The sequence below is a fragment of the Maniola jurtina genome, chromosome 23 (assembly GCF_905333055.1).
Source record: "Maniola jurtina chromosome 23, ilManJurt1.1, whole genome shotgun sequence".
Classification (NCBI taxonomy): Eukaryota; Metazoa; Arthropoda; class Insecta; order Lepidoptera; family Nymphalidae; genus Maniola; species Maniola jurtina.
The window spans coordinates 7012598-7029606 of NC_060051.1; the positions used below are offsets into that span (position 1 = coordinate 7012598).

General features: G+C 37.2%; 1 protein-coding gene across 2 annotated transcripts in view; it reads right to left on the reverse strand.

Annotated features, from left to right (window-relative positions):
* LOC123877401 (solute carrier family 41 member 1-like) overlaps nt 1–17009 on the reverse strand; it is a 55274-nt gene that overhangs the window by 10483 nt on the left and 27782 nt on the right. Inside the window, exons 2-3 of one of the 2 annotated variants that reach the window (XM_045924162.1) lie at nt 13877–13969; nt 6476–6606 (exon numbers count right to left, since the gene is read on the reverse strand). In XM_045924162.1, the coding sequence (XP_045780118.1) occupies nt 6476–6606; nt 13877–13967 (222 nt within the window). In that variant the 5' untranslated portion in view covers nt 13968–13969. Of the gene's footprint in view, nt 1–6475; nt 6607–9675; nt 10018–13876; nt 13970–17009 lie in introns of those variants that run through there. The other variant, XM_045924163.1, reaches the window with a different exon arrangement.

Sequence of the window (17009 nt, forward strand, 5' to 3'; positions counted from 1 at the left end):
TAAGCAACGCTTTTATGCCTCTATGGCCTGCAGGCCGCTGCATGTATATTAGTATTAGTATATTAGTATTATTATATTAGTGTTTTCCACGTTTCCAGAAAATCCGGTCAAGAGCGAGCCGGACTAGCTCTCGCAAAACGGTTAAACAGATGGACTGTGAAAATCTAGCAGAAATACAGACACTCTTGCGCATAAATAAGTCATTCCTAGTTTAATAATCAAGGCATTCTATTTAAAATTGTCAATCAAAGCCAATCAAACAATGGAAACCATTTCTAAGGATGCCATTATTTCAATGAATTTAGGTACCTCTTGAATCTTTATCTAAGGGCCGGCGCACATGTGGCGGAGCGCGCAGAGCATGCCCGCGAAGTTTACTAATCGCGTGACACATTACGCGAATTTGTACCAGAGAATGCGCGAGAACGCGCGGGACTGCGCGCGGATGCGCGAGTATCCGCACGGATGCACAATTGATTTAAGACATTATTTCAATGAGGACAATGTCGATAATATTTTGACTGAAAAATCCTCTGCGCTGCGCTCCGCCATAATATGTGCACCGGCCCTAAGGTTATTAAAAATTGATGTTTGTCTCATAGTTTAAAAAATACCGCACTTTCACCTAACACTTTCTTTTTAAAATTAAGTGTACCTAATCTGTACTTAAAATGTAAAATCTGTACCTAATTTGTACTTAAAACTTAAAATGTAAATTAACCTGTCGAAAGCTGTTCGATGTTTGTATAAAAGAGTAATAGATTATTTTATAAAAAATATTTTTCATGTTTAACTAAAACATCAGATTTTTTTAGAAGAATTCAAAAGAAAAAAAGATTTTCATCTAGAAAATCAAACAGATAAGCAGTAAGAAAATGTTATTTTTTATTCATGGTAATATAATATTTAATCCACAACTTTATAAATAGTTTGTTATTGTTCTTCGCCTCTTTTGCGATTTTTTCCTTTATTTCTGTAAACCTGTAACAATGGGAAAATTTCGCCTGTTTTTTTTTGTTTCAGCGATAACATTGTGTATGGTTGCAGCAAGTACTACATAAGCATAAGCCATTAAATTTTGAAGTGTGCCTTAAAATCTTTAGGTGCTTCAACCAAATACATACTTTTTTATTTATTGCCTGATACTTTTAAAATATCACTTACCTACTTAGGCTTACTAATAATAATTAATGATTGATTTACTTACTAAGTTTTAATTATTTAATTCAATTCTAAAATACTTGTTCAATTTTCAATTCAATTCAATATTTTTTATTAGGTAGGTACACTACTGTTCAAAAAAGGAGTGTAATGTTTTCAGGGTTAAGTAAGTTTCTTTGTTCCATCATAACTTCTAAATGCCTGAACTGATTTGGATGTACGGATATCGTTAGAATCTTTTCATCGTCGCGAGTTAGATTGGCTAAAAAAATATTGGAAAAAATCAATAAGGCAGAACAGAATTCAATTACTTATATACTAAGTATTTACCTAGTACTTGTTTGTCTAGTATTTGTTTGTTTAATGTGTTCAAAAAGATAAAACTAATTATAAAGTTGGAACTAGAAACACATCGAATCATGCATACCTACTTTTAATTATATTATTGCTAGTTATTTTCTACATCTATTTTCTACATTTATTATAGTAGGCACCTACCTAGATTTATGGTCTTTACTCTTATATACCTTTATAATACGAATTCTAGGAATATCACTGTAAAAGTATTTCGTACACATACAAGATTTTATTCTTAAACTCATGAGATCTTTACTTGATTAATATTTCAGTTTTCTTACTGCTATTTAATCGCTGTTACATTTGGAGGAAAATAATATTTTCTATTGCTTTTTCCTATTAATCGATATCTTCACTCATTATTGAAATATGCAAAAGATTTTTATTGTTGTCGCAATATAATAATTGTCGTTTCATGTTTATTTAAATTCATTAATAATTCATTTGCATGCAGTTCTAGTTTCCCTTTTATTTTCCTTCCAGTGATTTATTATTTTCTATCAATATAATATTTATTTTTATCCTTCTTTATTAATTTTCTAAGAACAAGGCTTGGAACAAGGATATTCTCTCGTTTTTCTCGTACCATTTTAAATGTCAAATGGCAAATATGATATTGACAGTGTAGCAAATATTTTTCGTTTGGTTCAAATCAAAAAGTTTGCATTGCTACAATTACTACAAAAAAGGTTGTAGGGATTTAAGTAAAGTTTTCTCAGGGCACCTGTTTCACAAGCACCCATGGATGCAGGAAGTATTAATTCTTGTGACATCGAACTACTCCATACAATCAGCAGACAAACTTTGTCTAACGAATAAAGACGATATGAATGTTTTTGTATTGGGATTCGGTTGTAAAATGGGCCCTCAATCTTGGATTTTTATTTAAAACAGAGGTACTTATCCACTTTAGGAAGAGACCGAGCAAAAAAGTGATTTGCATTGATTGGATAAATATTAAAAATCCGCTCAATATTTGATTTACACGAATATTATAGTTAATACTAGTAAATCGTAACTTAAGTAGAAGGCCGACGTCTTAACCAATTTTTTTTTTAAATAATATTTACTAGGTTTATCATGCTGACTAATATTCCCCTTTCCCCTACAATTAAGCGTAAAGCTTGTGCTAGGAGTAGGTACGACAACAGTGCAATGGGTGGGGTTTGAACCGGCGAGCTTCGGATTTCAGTCCGCTCTCTTAACCGTTGAACTATCGAGGCTCTGAGGCTTGTATCACCACTGACTGGTAATATTAACGCAAATTCAAAGCTAAATATGGCCACCGCTTAAATCTAATCAACAATCGTGTATTATTCATGTCCATCAATAATATTTAATTAATCACCTTCATCTGATTAATTAATCCTTTACTCACGAAAAACAAATTTAACAAACGTATAATGTGATAACCGGTGATAGTGATTGTGATAGAAGTGTGATACTATGACGGCAACCTGAGATACCAATTTTAAACGATGTAGGTACTTACTATGTAATATTAGCTGACGCCCGCGACTTCGTCCGCGTGGATTTAGGTTTTTCGAAATCCTGTGGGAACTCTTTGGTTACTGTTATTGTCTGAGTTTGTATGGTAATCCAGGATACTATCTATCTCCATTCCGAATTTCAGCCAAATCCGTCCAGTAGTTTTTGCGTGAAGGAGTAACAAACATACATACACACACACACACACACACACACACAATAAATGAATACAAAGTGTATGTCTGTTTGTTAACTTGATGATTCCAAATTGATCTTGGAGTCGTCAGTAGTTTTTGTGCCTAACACAAGTTTCTTAATAATTTTTAATACATATCAAAAATTGCGGAACCGAGGATTTGAACCTGTGTCTTCCTGGGTATCGCGCCTTTGACTGCTAGGCTTGGATGAATAAATAATAATTCATCCAAGCTGCTAGGCCACAGTTTAGTACCGCCAAATGCTAAAATTTTAGATATGAACCTATTCACTTGGTAATTTTCAAACGTATTTAAAATTATTTAGACCTTGAAGTGTAGGAAAAGCACTATAATAAAAATTAAGTAAGTATAAATAAATAGAACAAGACGTTGGCTCATCTCAAAAACTTTGATATAAATTACACAGGATAAGGACTCAAAATCACATAGTTTTTGCCGGAAACCATGAAGACTAGGGGTACTTTCCTCAACAATCATAAAGTCAATTATAATGACTTTGGATTGATCTATTAGAAGGAAGTTGCAAATGTTTACGAACATAATTTGCATTTTTTTTTGTATAAAATAGCCCGATTAACATTGAAAGTAATCCAGTTTTGCATGTTTTATATGCCACTAAATAAAAACCGGCCAAGTGTGAGTCAGAAATGGTCGCGCACAAGGGTTCTGTACTCGGGTATTTTTTCCGACATTTTGCACGATAAATCAAAATCTACTATGCATCTGCATAAAAATCTGTTTTAAAATGTTCACTGTACAGGTAGCCCTTTCATATGACACCCCAGTTGGTATAGTTATCTTACTTTGGAAATTGAAAATACTAATTATTATTTTGTTCATCAACACATTTTTAACCCCCGACCCAAAAAGAGGGGTGTTATAAGTTTGACGTGTGTATCTGTGTATCTGTGTGTCTGTGTATCTGTGTATCTGTGTATATGTCTGTGGCATCGTAGCGCCTAAACGAATGAACCGATTTTAATTTACTTTTTTTTGTTTGAAAGGTGGCTTGATCGAGAGTGTTCTTAGCTATAATCCAAAAAAATTGGTTCAGCCGTTTAAAAGTTATCAGCTATTTTCTAGTTTTCTTGTAGAAAAGAAGGTTAGATAACCTTTAGGTTCATAATATTATGTCAATAGACAAATGTCAAGCTGTCAAGATGGACGTTGCCTAAATACATAATTATTTATTTGAAAATGATGTTTTGGAAAACTCAAATACTTTGGATCGTCGGGGGTGTTATAAATTTTTAATTTACACTTGTAATTTTTTTTTGTAATGTAACCACTTTGTGGTTTTCAGATTTTTCTTTTATTTGTGCCGAAAATCATGATTCTAGTTCAACGGGAAGTACTCTATAGATTTTCTTCACAGACTCGACAGACAGATAACAAAGTGATCCTATAAGGGTTTCGTTTTTTCTTTTGAGGTACGGAACCCTAAAAGCTATAAAATCGACTATAGATTTTAGCCTTGAACTAAGCAATATTTCTCTGGTCTAGACTATAAAATTTCTAATTTATGATATAGGATAATATTACCTTGAACTAGAACTCTTCGTATAAAATGCAATGTTCGTAATAAATGTTGCAAAATGTCCTCACACACTGCAGATCCGAATCCGAGAATTCTCGAACCTAGCCGTCTACTTGTATTCACACTAGATCCAAACGTTTTCCAAATCCGAGAACATCACCAATTCGGCGCATTGTTCATTGACTGAATTAGCCACAATATGTATAGGTTCTTTAGGTTCATTACGCACTGCATCCTATCCGAATCCGAGAAAATTCAGATATATAAAAATCAGATACAATCCTGATTTCGATTTCACACTGAGTCCTTTTTGATGGATCTTGCTTGTTACTGCGGTTCGAATTCGGATCGGACGCAGTGCGTAGGTAGGCGTTCATACAATATTGTAATTAATTAGGTCCGTGAATACTGCTTCAAATTGGGGATATTCTCGGCTTCAGAAAACGAAACTCTCACAAGTGAAAATCAAAAATTTATAACACCCCCAACAAGTGAAGGTTACAGTAACTAGAGAAGAGCTGATAACTTTCAAACGGCTGAACCGATTTTCTTGGATTATAGCTAAGAACTTTCTCGATCAAGCCACCTTTCAAACAAAAAAACTAAATTAAAATCGGTTCATTAGTCTAAAAGCTACGGTGCCATAGACAGATACACAGATACACACGTCAAACTTATAACACCCCTCTTTTTGGGTCGGGGGTTAATAAAAATAGTACAACAACTATTTCAGATAGAGAATTCTTGGATTCGGACGATGTAGTTCGAAAATGCCTTACTCGTGTTATAATTTTATTAATAGTCTAATTATATGTAGATAAGGTGAAATTATGAGGTGCCATTTTATCACCCGATTTCGTCAAGCGTCACAGATAAATAATTTATTGAAAGATCTATTAGTACTAGATTGTGAAGAAACAAATTGTGAAGATTGCAATACTAAAATTAAGTAACACTGGTTACTCATCGGTACTAACCTAAAACACCGTGACAAGTGGGACTTACCCCGGACAAAGGCTGTTTCTTCGCGTCCGCGTCGGTGATCTTCTTGTCCGGCGGGTCTCCAGGGCTCTTGAGGTCACCGTTGGAGTTTATCAACGCCATAGTGAATCAGTCTAACCTAACCGACCGTGACAAGTGGGACTTACCCCTGACAAAGGCTGTTCCTCCGCGTCCGCGTCGGTGGTCTTCTTGTCCGACGGGTCTCCAGGGCTCTTGAGGTCACCGTTGGAGGTTACCAACGCCATATATCAATCTAACCTATCCGACCGTGACAAGTGGGACTTACCCCGGACAAAGGCTGTTTCTCCGCATCCGCGTCGGTGGTCTTCTTGTCCGACGGGTCTTCAGGGCTCTTGAGGTCACCGTTGGAGGTTGCTAACGCCATAGTGTATTATTCTAACCTAACCGACCGTGACAAGTGCGACTTACCCCGGACAAAGGCTGTTCCTCCGCGTCCGCGTCGGTGGTCTTCTTGTCCGACGGGTCTCCAGGGCTCTTGAGGTCACCGTTGGAGGTTACCAACGCCATATATCAATCTAACCTATCCGACCGTGACAAGTGGGACTTACCCCGGACAAAGGCTGTTTCTCCGCGTCCGCGTCAGTGATCTTCTTGTCAGGTGGGTCTCCAGGACTCTTGAGGTCACCGTTGGAGGTTACCAACGCCATAGTATATCAATCTAACCTATCCGACCGTGACAAGTGGGACTTACCCCGGACAAAGGCTGTTTCTCCGCATCCGCGTCGGTGATCTTCTTGTCCGGCGGGTCTCCAGGGCTCTTGAGGTCACCGTTGGAGTTTATCGACGCCATGGTGTATCCGCTGTCCGGGCTGCCAATCTCATCTGGGGACAAGACATTCATTTCAAGAGTCATTACATATTTCAATACAATAGTTATCACGTTTTTAGGGTTCCGCACCCGAAGGATGCCAAGAAGACCATATTACTATGCCTCCGCTGTCCGTCCTTTCGTCCGTCCGTCCATCTGTCTGTCAGTGGGCTGTATCTCGTGAACCATAATAGGTAGAAAGTTGAAATTTTCACAGAATGTGTATTTCTATTGCCGCTTTATAATAACAAATAATAAAAATATAAAAAAAGCGTCAAAATGGTCGCCATGAAAATTGATGAAAAATCAAAGTGTTATTTCTTGCACGATGGTACGGAACCCTTCATGTGCGTGTTGGACTCGCACTTGCCTGATTTGTTTTTTAATTTATAGACAAGCGCTTGGCTGGCTTGGTAGCAAGTGATGATGCAGCCTAAGAAGGAGCGCGCTTGTCTATGCCTATATATTTATTTTACTTGCTATGTTACTAGCTTAGGCCCGCCACTTCGTCCGCGTGGACTACACGAATTGCAAACCCCTATTTTACCTACTTAGGGGTTGAATTTTCAAAAATCCTTTCTTAATGGATATCTATGTCATAATAGTTATATCTGCATGACATATTTCAGCTCGATTCGTCCAGTAGTTTGGGCTGTGCGTTGATAGATCAGTCAGTCAGTCACCTTTTCCTTTCATATATTTAGATTACCACGAGGCCGAGTTATTGCCTCTATTGAGATAAGATAGCGACACTCAATCGACAATCAATTATAACTCTTTAACTATAGTTAAGTGTTTGACACGTGCATGGTTGTTTAAGGCTCGATTATTTTCGGGAAGGACCTATTGTAAGGGTCAGCACAGACCGAGCGCGTCGAGTGAATGCGAGGTGAGTTAAAGCGGCGCGTAGTCACGGCGCAGCGAGGTGCTACTGAAGTATTCTTTACAAGATTAAACTTTTCTTCGAAATTATGATCAATATAGACCTGATTAAGGTCCAACGCATATCTATAGAGTAGAGTGGTGCCAAGGTGCAGAGTTTTCTTTGAATATAACTTAAATTCAGCTTTATCTACTTTGACATAGGTAAAACACAAGGAGGACAAAAAGGCCGCGCCACTATGCCAAAGTATTATTAGTTAGGTTTAGTTTGAGTTGTATTCAAAACAACTCCACTGTACTCTGAATGTGTGCTCTGCGCCTAAGATAACATTGATAAGTCATAAATGCAGGAGAAGGGCCAAATAGTAGGTCTTCGCTTACGTCTTTATCCTTGATTAGACAATGAAGTTTTTAAATAGGTGAGCCTAAGCCTAGGTACCCAGTAGGTACCTATTACTAATCATATACATTGAAGACACTTAATATCTGTAGTAATTATTTTTATAAGTGTTTTCACACCTTTATCACGAAGTGTCCCGATGATAAATTGCGGAAGGTCGCACTTTATATCTCATGCCTACAAGCTTTACAAAATAATGAAAGATGTATAACTAATACGTTATACATATACCTATATTCTATTCTATTCTAATGACTGACAGCGCCATCTCGATATGATTTACTAAAAATTATATGGTGAAAAACAAAATCACGGTTTTCGGATTTTCCCAAGATTTTCCCCTTTGCTTGTGACATTGCTACCTGCCCATGATTCTAGGTCAAAAGGAAGTATAGTATAGGAAAGAGTATAATGGGAAGAAGTATAGTAAAGTAACCCTATAGGGTTTCAATCAATCAATCAGCCTGTTTGCGTCCACTGCTGGACATAGGCCTTTTTAAGAGCGCACTACCACGCACGATCTTTCGCCTTCCTCATCCACCCACTTCCCGCTATCCTCTTAAGGTCGTTAGTTCAGCGGGTCGGAGGTCGTCTCACACTGCGCTTGCTGATACGCAATTCCCGACTATACCTACGTTCTGATTCCCCGAATTAACAGACAGACAACGAAGTGATCCTATAATGGTTTCTTTTTTCTTTTGAGGTACCTACGGAAAATACCTGTGGTACCTTCCAGACACTAAGGAAGGGACCACGGATAATAACGGTGAAGATAGCAACATTGTCACCAAGGAAAATCCCCTTCGAGAATTGCACCTGACATAGCAATTTTCTCAACGCACATGCAATAGTGTACAGAATAAAGATAAGAGCGCATACCGCATGTCATTGAATGCGTTCTGTGACGTTATCACATGAACTGAAAGTTTACATTTTATACTATTATATCAACAAGTGACAACGTGCGATTGTGTAAACAAGTTTGTAAGATCAAGGATTGGTCGAACAGAACGCGTGACGGCAGCGATTAATGTACCCCTCGGACGAATTTCGGCCACTGTGGTAGATCTCAACAATAGACTAGCAAATTTTGCTTCATTATGAACCGATTGACGTCTACAGCTGGACAAAGATAGATCTTGCGCCGCCTGGATCCAGCGGCTCCTACGACTCGCCTGATGTCGTACGTCCACTTAGTGGGGGGTCTTCCAACGCTGCGAAGTTGCCATTCCAACCTTGGGATCCCAACGTCTACCAATTTTTCAAACTATATTCCTTGCCCATTGCCACTAGTTTATGATCACTACTACTCATAACAAATGCGAAAGTGTGTTTGTTTGATGGTTTGTCCGTCAATCACGCTACAATGGAGCAAAGAAGGGAGCTGGTTTTTGTCATGAATATAGTGGAAGACCTGGAGAGTGACAATAGGCTACTTTTTATCTAGGAAAATCAAAGAGTTCCCATGGGACTTTTGAAAAGCTAAATTCACACGGATTAAGTTGCGAGCATCAGCTTGTGTTAGGTTAGTACTTAGTATGGATTATTTATTAAGTTTACTAGCTGATACCCGCTACTTCATTTGCCTGGATTCAGGTTTTTACAATCCCCTGGGAACTCATTGATTTTCCGGTATAAAAAGTAGCCTATGTCACTCTCCAGGTTTTAGATCCATGCAAAAAATCATACCAATCCGTGGCTCCGTTGCGGCGTGATTGAAGGACATACAAACAAACACACTTTCGATTGATACTTACCTACTATGATTATAGAAATGTTAGAATTCATAGAAAATATTTACCAATAATAGTATATCCGTGCATCTTCCTCCAACATTTACGCACGGTCATTTCCAAATTCGTGCTCATATAATTGGGCATTTTTCACAAATAACTCGGCCACTTTCTACACGACGATTTAGTTCAAATTACCAAACACCACTATTGTTAACATTTACAAAGAATTTAGATTTAAATACGGATGTTGGAGGTTGGGTTTTCCAACACAAAAAGTCCGAGGGAAAAAGTTTGCTTCATTCACAGATCACATTTCTTTAACCAAGTTTTAGCCAAGTTTTAACCCAGTGCCAAGTTGACTGTCACTGATTTGATTAATTTCATAGATAAAAAATGCAATTGAAAATTTTGCCTGAAAAAAGTTCGTATTAAATTATGACGTAAAACTTCTAAATAGTTTATACTTAAGTATATATATTTATTTTACTCCTAACTCAGTATTTTACTAAATAAAGAATAACTTGAGATTATTTCAGATTCCCTGTTCTCATTTTTTAGTTGCCTATAAATTGAAAAAATTGAGTCGATAAATAGATACCGAAGGATTCTGTTTTTAGTTTTTTTTTGCGACATAACATCTCAACACTTGATGATTCCTTTTTTTTTAATAGATTCAGCATCATCATCATCATGATCCTCATCACGGGTGCACTACTGAGCACGGGCCTCCACTCAGAATGAGAGGGATTTAGGTCATAGTCCATCACGCTGGCCAAGTGCGGATTGGCAGACTTCACACACTGTTACTTTATGAAGAACTCTCAGGCATGCAGGTTAACCACAAGGCTTCACCCAGCTAAAACTAAATTAATTAAAAATATGGCCTTATTCTTGTCTACATTATAAAGCGAAACTGCAAAAGTTTCAGCTTTCTAGGTCCAAGGCTGGGCGTTGATGATTCAGGCAGTGAGTCAGGACTTTTTTAACCGACTTCTTACATATTTAGATTACATGTCGAAACATGGTTGAAACTTAATACCTTACCTACTTAGCTTTTAATAAATCAGTTACAGTAACTTTCATTGTACGAAATATCAAATCAGTGACACTTAACTACTTGAAACCTTGATTTTTTGCTACATGCAAATTAACTATTTGAAAAAAACATCGTTTTTACATTTTTGCATAAAAACAGTTCACATTATCACATCAAAACACTTATTTATTTCGACTTGATCACTTTTAATCCCCTTTGAATTCAATACTTTAAGTTTTAAAACAATTTACTTTTGAATAATCACATTTTTTCAGCAAACAACAAGATTAAAAAGGCGTGGTTATTTTTCATATTTTAACTTATTCCTAGGTTTTAATTACCAACTTTTAACACACAATACTTTTAACTAGCAAACAATTTCTTTAGATTTAATGGATTTCTTTAGATTTAACGCATTTCTGTAGATTTAACACATATCTTTTTAAATTACATTTTCGTTGCACGTCAGTTAAGTTCGGCGCGTACCATTCGAATCGAAGTACCTACTAAAGTAATTATTGCATTCACTTGCAAGTTTGACATTGAATTTTAGAATTGTGACGTGATAAAACGGTTTACCCACTCTGTTTACATTTGATAATGACTTTCTTGTCTTGTTTATACTGCTTCGTCGCTTATTAATGTTTTAATTAGTGTGACATAAAGTTATCATTGATTTAACAACTAAGTAACACACACCCATTTACATAATTAGAATTTATCAGAGTTTCAACATTAGAGTTACGATTTTTTTAAACATTACTTACTGTTACTTTTCTTTCTGAACCTAATTTCATTATGTTTCCAATTCAACTTATTCAAATAGGTAGCTATATTTAGGTAGATACAATAAAAATATGTTCATGCAAATTGCAAATCTAAAAAGGTATTGTCTGAATATACAAGAATTGATTAAAATTATTATTGTTCTGAATCTTTGAATTAGATTTATTTAATTTATTAGAACATTATCTGAACTATCTTATTTAGAAAAATAAATAGCGAAGAAGCCATAAACTAATATATAACACTGGTTTTATTTGTTTGGTCTATCTACTTCCTTTTTAGGAATAGTAAAAATTTCAAAATATCCATCAAATGAAAATTAAAAAGTGTTATTTCTTGTACAGTGGTTCGTATGCGAGTACGACTCGCACTTGACCGATTTTTTCGTTATAATTTCAGGCTTCGCGCCCCTGGAAATTCCGAAAAATCCGACCTTACTACTTGTCTACATTATAAATCTACATTCCCCCAGGGGAAAAACGGAGCCCTATTAATGTCACTCTGCTGTCTGTCTGTCTGTCATATGATGATCATAATAAATTATGTACTGAACCCTAAAAGAGCGGACCCGACTCGCACTTGACCGGTTTTATTGTATGAGATGTAACTTCAGTTTTCGTTACTTTAGGTACCGTAGTTAATTCGTGTATTTCACAACAAAATAATGTTTTTACTTATTCCTCTATCACTAACAGAGATATAATATTAAAAACGGCTTTACTTAACCGGTAACTTCCGTCGCGTCGTTACCTACCATTTATTTTCCATGATTACAGTAATTTCTATGTAAACTTCTTGCAGTAATGTTTTATTTATATAAATTTTCAGGGCCTTGACTGTAAGTTTAATCGGAGGTAAGTATCTAACAAGTAACCTTATCGTTGAACTCAAGGACCCAACTCTGCAACCTTGATGCTGTAAATTGCATTCATAGATCATGGTGAATCCAAGGGATTTTTAAAGAGTAATCAATAATCATCCTTTCAAACGTTTTTACGAAATTTGGACCGCGATAAGCTGTGATAGCTTAGTGAGGCTAAAGATAAAATGTAGATATAATGTACAACTTACAAGTAATGTAATAGGTTATCGTGATAAAATATTGCAATAAGTATTATGTACTATATTGATTATTTATTAATCCATAAATCATAATAATCTGTTTTAAAAATAATAAAACAACTGGCTCTTATTTTCTTACATAATATACCTACGTACGTATAGATTAGTGATAGATAGATAGATACGCATGATTAATGATAAGATGGATGGTCGGTCCTCTGCTGCGGAAACTTATGCAGAGGACTAAATCCCTTTTTTTAATTAAGTACTAACATAGTTTTTAAGTTTTTATCGTTACTAACACTAAAATGGATTTTTGTTGTCCGTTCAATAAATAAATGAAATGAAATGAAATAGATTGAATAATAGTCACACTAATATTATAAAGGCGAAAGTTTGTATGTGTGTGTGTGTGTGTGTGTGTGTGTGTGTGTGTGTGTGTATGTTTGTTACTCCTTCACGCAAATACTACTGGACGGATTTGGCTGAAATTTGAAATGGAGATAGATAATGTCCTGGATTAGCACACAGGCTACTTTTTACCCCGGAAAATCAAAGAGTTCCCACGGGATTTCGAAAGACCTAAATCCACGCGGGCGAAGTCGCGGGCATCGGCTAGTAAGTAATAAGTAGGTAAGTATCTTTTAGATTTTGCCCGCGGCTTCATTCGCGTGGATTTAGGTTTTAAAAATCCCAAGGTCGATATTCCGAGATACAAATAGCCTATGTCACTCTCCAGGTCTTTAACTATGTCCATGCTAAAGATTACTTCGGTCCCTTCCTCTGTTGCGACGTGATTGAAACACAAACTAACAAACAAACACATTCGCATTTATAAGGTAGTGATTTGTGAGTAGAATAAACACGTCTACAATCTGCATTTAGACTGATGACCTTAAGAAGATAGCGACAAGTGGGTGGATGAGGAAGGCGGAGGATCGTGTGTGGTGGCGCTCTCGGGAAGGCCTATGTCCAGCAGTGGACGCAAACAGGCTGATTGATTGAATCTGCATCAACAATAATATTTCGTTCGACTGCCTCATGTAGTAGTTAGCATGTTTTGACGGCCTCCCTGGCGAAGTGGTACTTATTGGTCTTATTAATGGGAGGTTGCGGGTTCGATTCCTAGCTGGGCTTTGAAATTTTATAATTTCCAAATTTCTTGTTTGGTCTAGTGGGAGGCTTCAGCCGTGGCAAGTTACCACCCTTCCGGCAATTTGAGAAGAAAGGCCATTACTAGTATTATTAATATTTCAACCTGCAAGGAAAATCTCAACTTCCTAAGTCTAGGTTTGAGCTATTTATGTCAGTCAGTCTTGGATGACCAGCAGTCAGTCAGTTGGTCCTTTTATTTGTATAGCATACAGATGATGACCACTTACCGCTGATGGTGAATATCGGGTTGCCGTTGATGTGAGGCGAGTAGGATTCAACTTTCTCAGAAGGCTTGACGACATCGGGTGCTCCAACCATGCCTGCAACAATACAGATACAACTTAGAATAGAATAAAATAGTTTTTTTAACGGTTTTCTACGTCACAAGAAAAAAGCCGGTTAAGTGCGAGTCGGACTCGCATACAAAGGGTTCCGCACCATCGCACAAGATATTTTAATGTTTTTATGTGCAACCGCAAGTTAATGACAACAGCGCCATCTATATGTGATTTAGTCACAATCACACCTGATGGAAAGTGATGATGTGGTCTAAGATGGGACGCGTTTACCTAGAAGGTGCCTATTCACTCTTGTTTTAAAGATACCCGGATTGTAATTGGTAGGAAACACAGATCGCGGGAGAGTATTCCAAACCTTAGCCATGCGTATGAGGAATGAAGACGCAAAACGTTTCGTGCGTGTAGATGGAATGTCGACGACATAAGGATGGAAACTCGCCCGACGTCTTGCGGTGCGGTGGTAAAATGGTGAAGAAGGGACAAGATCGAAAAGTTCCTGTGCACACTCTCCGAAATATATCCTGTAAAACACCGATAAGCCGGCGACCTTACGGCGGTGATCGAGACTTTGAAGTTTCGCCAACAAAGGAGAGTCTTCGCCAATGAGTCTCCTAGCTCGACGGTCAACGGCATCCAGAGCTACTAGTTGGTACTTAGCAGAGCCATCATAGAGGTGACTGCAGTACTCCATGCACGACCTGACTTGTGCTTGATATAAAGTAATCAGTTGGCGCGACGTGAAGTACTGCTTGTCCTTGTTAAGAATGCCTAGTTTTTTTGCGGCAGTCTTGGCTTTGGCTTCTATGGATTTTCCGAAGTTGATGTTAGCCGAGACGTCGAGACCTAGGAGATCAATGTGATCAGTGATATTAATAGATATATTCCGGAAAGTGGGAGTCAAGGTAAAAGGACTCCGTTTTGCTGTGAGGAGACACGCCTTTTAATTTTTTTGTGATGTAAGCACAAATTCTGTTTTCGGATTTATTCCTTAACTTGTGCTATAAGACCCACCTACCTACCAAAGGTGATTCTAGGTCAACGGGAAGTACCCTCCGGACAGACAGACAGACAGACAACATTCATTCATTTATGGTAGGTAGAACGACGTAAACTCAAAATCCTTTCGTAGTAGGTACGATTTAATAAAAGTTTGAGTAGGTTACCTGAGTACCTCTAGACTCTAGAGGTGCCTTGATGGAAGCCATACAAAGTTATTGACACTGAAACGGTATTAGAGCGGAAGATATTAAGTGATTTAGTTACACCTACTTACTAAATTGTGTCAAGTCTTTGTGGGTGATAAAATATCGCAAGGAGGATTCATACCAGCTTTTTTGTATGATGGGAGGCTAGGACTGGAGTTTATTATTATTATATATATTTTTTTTAAAGAATATTAGCCATGTTAAATGACTAGTATTCCCCTTTCCTCTCCAACTAAGCGTCAGGCTTGTGCTAGGAGTAGGTACGACAATAGTGCAACGGGCGGGGTTTGAACCGTCGACCTTTCGGTTTTCAGTCCACTCCTTTACCGGTTGAGCTATTGAGGCTCTAAACGAAACTAATAATACTAATTCTATTGAATAAACGTTTTTCTTTCTTTCTTACAGTCGTAGCTATACAAGCCTAGCATACAAACCTAGTCTCTCCTTTCAGCAAACGTTGCCTCGTGGAGATCGCTTTCAGCAATAAGACCGCCTTTGCATACGATTGGTTTTAGTTTATAGTTTCTTATTTTGTCTTGGTTTTTTTCTTGTGTGCAATAAAGTCTTCTATGTATCTATTCTATGTAGTCCTTATAACAATTATTACGAGCTGTTTTCTTGTATGGTGGCTTTTTGTAGTGCCAGCCTAGGACAATGCACTTCGCCAAGTGTCGAGTCACTTGAGGGAGACACATATAAGATTGGTCGGTAAAAATGTGCCATTTTTCTGACTCGTTCAATAATAGAAGGCAAGCGATGATCTTTTATACATGTGACAGTTGATTTTTATTAAATCCCGACCCAAAAAGAGGGGTGTTATAAGTTTGACGTGTGTATCTTTGTCTATCTGTCTGTGGCATCGTAGCTCCTAAGCTAATAAACCGATTTTAATTTAGTTTTTTTTGTTTGAAAGGTTGCTTGATCGAGAGTGTTCTTAGCTATAATCCAAGAAAATCGGTTCAGCCGTTTGAAAGTTATCAGCTCTTTTCTAGTTACTGTAACCTTCACTTGTCGGGGGTGTTATAAATTTTTAATTTACACTTGTTTAAATCCCTGATCCCATTGATTCGCATTGTACTATCTACTCGCACCTACTAAGAATATCGTGAAATACTCAGTTCCCAGTTCCCACGCAGCAAAACTACATTTCCCGTCTGCGGAATGGGAAGTGCTCGTGTTCTTGCAGTATTATCTTTCGCTCGTCGCGTCGTTACTGCAAATTGCACTGAAGGACGCTGGGCATTTCGCTGTCTAAACTAAAGGCGCGCTTACACGGGCAATTGAAACCACTCAATTCTAGGCAATTCAGTCAAAATGTACATGTTCGTAAGAAAATCGGCCAAGTACGAATCGGACTTTGTACATTATGACGTGTACATACTCTTACGTATTATATAATGAGCAAGGAAACATTATTTTTTGTCAGATTATTTATCAGATTATAAATAATAAAAAATACTTATGTAATTTCACGTAATTATAAGATTTTCCCATGTTCCATCTTATAAATTATAATTTATTGTTTATCGAAGTAGAATTTAGATATACCTAAGTACTTATGAATATCTCTATGACAATATTCTTAGATACTGTATAGCGGCGATAGCCTAGTGGTTAGTTGACGTAGGCCTTCTAATCGGAGGTCGATGGTTCGATACCATGCACGCACCTTTAATTTTTTTGATGTAATATCATTTGCTTTAACGGTGAAAGAAAACATCGTGAAGAAAATTCCATGCTTGAAAGTTCTCCATAATGTTCCCAAAAGTTTGTGAAGTCATCCAATCCTCACTTGGCCAGCGTGGTGGACAATGCCAAAACCCTTCACAGTCTGAGCAAGAGACTCAAGCTCAGTA